The sequence below is a fragment of the Aplysia californica genome, unplaced genomic scaffold, assembly GCF_000002075.1.
Source record: "Aplysia californica isolate F4 #8 unplaced genomic scaffold, AplCal3.0 scaffold00083, whole genome shotgun sequence".
Lineage (NCBI taxonomy): Eukaryota > Metazoa > Mollusca > Gastropoda > Aplysiida > Aplysiidae > Aplysia > Aplysia californica.
In genome coordinates this window covers 1659014-1665766 of record NW_004797353.1, presented here as the reverse complement: position 1 = coordinate 1665766, position 6753 = coordinate 1659014, and the positions used below count along the sequence as shown (strand labels likewise).

The 6753-nt window shown below is 43.2% G+C and overlaps 1 protein-coding gene across 1 annotated transcript in view; it reads left to right on the top strand.

The window, feature by feature from the left end:
- The window catches only part of LOC101845994 (solute carrier family 12 member 4), a gene marked incomplete at its 5' end in the record, with an annotated part of 31001 nt that overhangs the window by 13844 nt on the left and 10404 nt on the right, over positions 1 to 6753 (top strand). The window contains 9 exon segments of the mRNA XM_013080386.2: positions 391 to 489; positions 870 to 989; positions 1383 to 1487; positions 2182 to 2270; positions 2678 to 2757; positions 3661 to 3749; positions 4889 to 4995; positions 5678 to 5884; positions 6618 to 6709. Coding sequence (XP_012935840.1) covers positions 391 to 489; positions 870 to 989; positions 1383 to 1487; positions 2182 to 2270; positions 2678 to 2757; positions 3661 to 3749; positions 4889 to 4995; positions 5678 to 5884; positions 6618 to 6709 — 988 coding nt within the window.

Sequence of the window (6753 nt, the reverse complement as noted above, 5' to 3'; positions counted from 1 at the left end):
ATGTGAGTTGGTGATAAGAGGAGCTGGTGAAAGTACGGGGGTAGGAGGAGTGGATAAGGAGGTAAAATCAGAGAGATGAGATAGCTAATGAAATTTGAGAGATGAAATGAGAAAAGAATTCAAGTCTCTTTATGTAATCATGACAATTTTTGTTACAAGATTTTTCAGCAACCACTCATTCGATTTTCACCAAATTTTGTGTGATGTCTTTGTGTACTCTGGATGGTATCAAAAACATCTTAGATAACTAATTAGCATCTGGTCAATTAATGTCTGTTTGTGTTCCCAGGTTTTTTCGTTATGTGTGTGTGTGTTCCCAGGTTTTTCCTCATATGCTATATGTGTGTGTTCCCAGGTTTTTCCTCATGTGTCATATGTGTGTGTTCCCAGGTTTTTCCTCATGTGTTACGGCTTCGTCAACATGGCTTGTGCCTTGCAGACTCTGCTCCAGACTCCCAACTGGAGACCTCGCTTCCGATTCTACCACTGGTATGTTCAGTATATTGCAGAGAGAGGGGAAGATTCTACCACTGGTATGTTCAGTGCTCTTTGAGGGGGGGGGGGGGGGGGGGGGGAAAAAAAAATTTACATTTTTAAAATTTTCCCTACCCCTTTAAAGGGGGGGGGGGGGGGAGAAAATTCTATCATTGGTATGTTCAGTGCATATCTCCCCATCCCATGACTCACTGTTAACCTTCCCTGGCTATCCTACAGGATTTTGTCTTTTTCTCTTGCCCTTGCTTTTTGTGTCTTTCCATCTTTTGTCTCTCTTTCTTTTGTCTCTTCGCTCCATTTCTCCCCACCCCATGTCTCCCCGCCCCATGTTTCCCCACCTCTATGACTAACCTTCCCCCCTGGCTATCCCACAGGACACTGTCTCTCCTGGGCCTGGCTCTGTGCATTGTCATGATGTTCATCTCTAGCTGGTACTATGCCCTGGGTGCCATTGCCATAGCCTTCTGTATCTACAAGTACATTGAGTACAAGGGGTGAGTGTTTATTCACATCGCTATAGCCTTCTGTATCTACAAGTACATACAAGGGGTGAGTCTTTGTTCACATCGCTATAGCCTTCTGTATCTGCAAGTTGTGTTTATGTGTATTGGAGAGATAGATAGAGAGAGAGAGAGAGAGATAGATAGAGATAGAGAGAGAGAGAGAGAGAGAGAGAGAGAGAGAGAGAGAGAGAGAGGTGTGTGTGTATGTGTGAGTGAGTGAAAGAGTGAGTGAGTACATATATACAATGCTGCAGCAAATTCCTATCTGTGGAGATAAATAAAATCTTATCTCATCTTATCTCACGTTATCTCATCTCATCTTATCTCATCTTATCTCACGTTATCTCATCTCATCTTATCTTATCTTATCCTCCTTATCCCCAGAGCTGAGCAGGAGTGGGGTGACGGTATCCGCGGTCTGGCCATGTCAGCTGCCAGGTACTCCCTGCTCAGACTGCAGGCTGGCCCGCCTCACACCAAGAACTGGAGGTGAGTAGAAAGTCAGAAGGTCGCAGGTAGGGGGTGAGTGGGAGGTCAAAAGGTAACAGATATGGGGGGGGGGGGGGGGGGGGGTTGAGTGCCGGGTCATAAGCTTCTTTCAGGGCCTCACTTTGCTGGAAAACATGGGAAATTTGTTGTCGGGGTGTGTTTGTCCTTAACCCAGCTGGTTCTCTCAAAAGATTCTCAGCACAGTGTGGAAGTGCATACGTTTTTGATCAGCACTGAATGAGTCTGTTGTCTTGTGTGCTGTCTTGTGTGTTTACTTATGCGTTGTACTTAATGTGTGGTCTTGTGTGTTTACTTATGCGTTGTACTTAATGTGTGGTCTTGTGTGTTTATTGAGCGTTCTGTTTCGTGTATTTACTTTCGTGTTTACTTGAGTGTTCTGTCTGTGGGTGGTTGGCGGGTGCTCTGGTGTGGTTTGCTGCTTCTTTCCTATCAAACATCTATCGTCCTTATCTCCCCTTCTTCTTTTTTATGTTTGTTACTCTCTTGTAACACCTCTAATCTTCTGGGGCTCATATGACCTTATGCAGTTGCGAGCGATGTAAAACCTCAACTAAAACTTAGTTTCGTGTTTACTTGAGTGTTCTATCGGTGTGTGTATTTGTGTTTTTACTTGTGTCTTTACGTGTTTTTTTTTTTTGGTGTTCTATTTGTGTGCTGTCTCGTGTGTCCACAGGCCCCAGCTGCTGGTGTTGATGAAGATGGACGAAAACCTGCAGCCCAAGTATCCCAAGCTTGTCTTGTTTGCCAGCCAGCTGAAGGCAGGTTAGTGGTCATCCCTTCTGCATTGTGTTTGCCCGTGGTGTGATGGTAGGAGTGGGTGGTTGGAGTGTGCTCTGCTGTGGTTTACTCCTTCTTTTCAATCAAATATCTATCACTCTTATCTCTCCTCCTTCCTTTTTGTGTCTGTCTGTCTGTCTGTTTGTCTGTCTGTCTGTTTTCTCTCTCTCTCTCTCTCTCTCTCTCTCTCTCTCTCTCTCTCTGTCTCTGTCTCTGTCTCTCTCTCTCTCTCTCTCTCTCTCTCTCTCTCTCTCTCTCTCTCTCTCTGTGTCTCTTCCTGTCTCTCCAACTCATTCACAAGAGCTCACATTCTAATCTTCAGCCGTTATATAACCTATATGTGTTGCAGGCAGCCGCTGTAAAATTCCTTCTATCCTCTCCCCCTCCCCCAGGTAAAGGTCTGGTGTTGGTTAACTCAGTACTGGAGGGAGAGTTCAGAGACAAGTACCCAGACGCCCAAGCCTCCAAGCAGGTCAGTGGATTCACAACGTCTTCATGTCTTTAGTGGACTCTGCATCTTACCTCAGAAGGCTAGGTGTTTGATCTTATGGTATAAGTCAAGAGAACGTTGCTCAACAAAAACTCATCTTCTCCACATAATATGCTCCCACTGTTATTTTGTCCCTCCCCTGTACAAGTAACTAGGGTAAGGGCAGCAGGTACATTTTTACTTACACTCTCGCACACAGATGTACTGTTTTTGGTGGTCAAGCGGCTGTATGTTAAGCTGCAGATCACACATATGGCATGGCCACTTAAACCGTATGATTTAAAAAATGTGCGCATGGAGTCCTCCCAGATTTGTTTTTTCCTCTGGGGGATTTGGTTGATCCAAAGTGCGGAAAATGATGACTCAATTAGCAACAGAGTTATATAGTTTGAACAAAAACTATTTTGTTCAGTGTCATGAGAAGTTACCTAGGTAACTAAAGTGGGATCGCGGGCAGTATTGCATACAGACGTCAGTCATTTTTGGCAGCCTTTGAGATAGGTCTGTATGCAATACTGCCCGCGGGATAAATTAATAACAGCAACCCAAAATGTTGTCTATGGAGAGTTGTGGCCACTTAATATGCATGCGTATCAGTTCTTATTTTTGTTCTCATTCTTATCTCTTTTCTTATTCTCATTAACACTTTGCGGTCGCTTGCCGCACTAATGCGACAGTGAAAATGATCCGTTTCAGTCACTCAACGCTGTTCTGCGACAAGCCGAAAAAGTTTGTTGCAGTCACTCTCCTGGCTGGGTAACCAGATGGGGTGTTTTGTACTGCTGGCTGTGTGACTGCAAAGTGTTACCAACATCAGTGTGGAAACTTTTCTTTTAATGTTGCCCCAATCTCACAACCGTCCTCTTTTGTTCCTTCTATCGGCAGACTCTGATGAACCTGGTCAAAGAGTTTGGTGTGAAGGGATTTTCCGATGTCAGTATCGCCAGCGACGTCACCGAGGGACTCTGTCAGCTGTGAGGCTCATCTTTTTTTCTCTGTCCCCCTTTGCCACTCTAAAGCAGCCCTTAATAACAATGATAATAATAAACAGTATTTATGAGGCGTCTTTCCCATTTTGTAAGAATTCCCTTTGTGTATCCATAGAATGTATTCATAGAATGCGATATTTTCTGTTTATATAACGATTATGTATGTATTAAAAAATGTAATGATTAATAATAATAATAATGATAATAGTAATAATAGTAGTAATAATATTGGCATTTATGTAGCTTTAGAGCTATTAATACCCCAGCAGACTCTAGAACACTTAAAAACACTCTCGGCTTCCCGAGAAACATACAGTGCAAGCTGGGGATTATATGCGCTCAAAAGCTAACTAACATAACAAGCTCTACAGCTGTTTATAGCCAGGTAGGCTGCCCATGGACACTTGGGTGAAGTGAGAAACGTTTGTGTAAAGTACCTTTCCCATGGACACGGTGTCAAAGACAATACAAAATGTATGGGTCCGGGCCCTCAATCCTGATTTCTTTCTGCTGGACATTGCAGGGTTATTTATAATTTTCAACTGTGATACATATTGACTATGTATTTAATTATATTATTGCATAACGGTTAGTTGTGACTATGATATTTGCAGGAAAATTTTTTTTTCATTTTGAAGAGAAAAAAAGTTATCATCCAGCCCCAATGACCGTGTTGCCTCCGAAGCTGTTTCTTAAAATGTTAAGCAGGGGTTTCTATTTTCTTTTTTTTTTTAAACAATAAAACTGGGGTTTTTTGTTTGTTATTTGGCTGTAGATGATTACTTGGCTGGCTGGTAGCCATCCATGGCATATAGCGGTATTGTGGTCTCTCTTGTTTCCATGCATTGAGTCTTTGTTTTTTCAATCAGCATGTTGTGGTATTGAGGTTTGTTTTTTTCAATCAGCATGTTGTGGTATTGAGGTTTGTTTTTTTCAATCAGCATGTTGTGGTATTGAGGTTTGTTTTTTCAATCAGCATGTTGTGGTATTGAGGTTGTTTTTTTTCGATCAGCATGTTGTGGTATTGAGGTCTTGTTTTTTTCGATCAGCATGTTGTGGTATTGAGGTCTTGTTTTTTTCTGGTGCAGCATGTTTATTGAAATCTGTCTTCTGTCCCTTCTCAGCATCCAAAACGCAGGTCTAGGTGGTCTGAAGCACAACACGGTCGTCATTGGCTGGCCGTACGGTTGGAGGCACAACTCTGACCAGCGCAGCTACAAAGTGTTCCTGGGTGAGTTTGTCTTTTGCCTCATGAATTTGTTGTTAGTTGAAAAGTCCTTCTCAGTACTTTATAATTTTGCCTCATGAATTTGTTGTTAGTTGAAAAGTCCTTCTCAGTACTTAATAATTTAAAGGGCACAGAGACACCGATTTTCTGGATAAATCCACCAGTCCAGGTTTCTGGAGTTGTCCAGTTTTTGCCAGACTTAATACGAAACATTTTACTTGGCACAATATGTATTACATGACACAAGATGTATTACTTGATACAAGATGTATTAATTGATACAAGATCTATTCAACAACATGATCTGTAAACTTTGTGTCCCCCAGGAATGAATTTCCCGGGAGTTCAGAATTGTTTTTACTTAGCGAACTGCAGAAGCTTTTCTGACAATAAACTGGGTTTGGGTTATGGTCTCTGTATGTTTCATACAGGATTTAACCCCTATATGTGTCAAATATAGGTTGAATTCATACAATTTATGGTATGCAATTATAGAATACCTGTTAAACTTGAAGAAATTGGCATCAATTGAAAATCTACAAATTTGACCCCTGTGGCGGTATTTCGGCAGATATCTCCATTTGCAGATTGCGGAAAGCAACTCATTTTATTAGTACGCCTCACTTTGATGCATTTACTAGATTGTGTGACCTTTAGTTTTTACTTTTCTTCCTCCCTCCCCCAGACACGGCGAAGAACGTCGGAGCCGCCCAGATGGCGCTGCTGGTCCCCAAGGGCATCAACCAGTTCCCGGAGCAGCGGGTCAAGCTGCGAGGGACAATCGACGTGTGGTGGATCGTGCACGATGGAGGTCTCCTCATGCTGCTGCCCTTCCTGCTGAGACAAGACCGTGCCTGGAAGAACTGCAAGCTCAGGATCTTCACCGTAGCCCGTATCCTTTGTGGCTGAGTGGGGAGGGGGGGAAATAAATGGGAGGGGGGGGTAAATGGAGGAAGATATAGAGGCACAATAAAGGATGAGACAATCGCCGTGGCCAGGTACAGGCTAGCGTGGCGTCGACTGTTCTCCACCTTATGTACTTGACAGTGTAAGGAGAGAGTGAGTAAGTAAGTAACTGGAGGGAAGAAACTACATTTCAGTCTGTTTAGTTTCAGTAAGAGTTTTACAGCACTCATAACATCTGTTGTAAATTGTGTCAGTTGCCACGCTGTGTCAGTTGTGACCCGTGTCAGTTGTCGTGTGTGTCAGTTGTGACGCGTGTCAGTTGTCATGTGTGTGGGTGGTTGGCGGGTGCTCTGGTGTGGTTTGCTCCTTCTTTCCTATCAAACATCTATTGTTTTTATCTCTCCTCCTTCTTTTTTGTGTTTGTTACTCTCTTGTAACACCTTAAATCTTCGGCACTTATATGACCTTATTGTGTTGCAAGTGCTGTAAAACTCTTACTAAAATTAAACTAAGTTGTCTTGTGTGTCAGTTGTCATGTGTGTCAGTTGCCACACATGTCAGTTGCCATGCGTGTCAGTTGCCATGTGTGTCAGTTGTCACATGTGTCAGGTCATGTGTGTCAGGTCATGTGTGTCAGTTGTGACCCGTGTCAGTTGTAATATGTGTGACCCGTGTCAGTTGTAATATGTGTCAGTTGTTTACCTTGACGAGATGTGCAGAGACGGAGGACAACTCTATCCAGATGAAGAAAGACCTGCAGACCTATCTGTACCAGCTGCGTATTGAGGCGGATGTGGACGTCGTGGAGATGGTGGGTTGTGTGTGTGTGTGTGTGTGTGTGTGTGCATGTGTGTG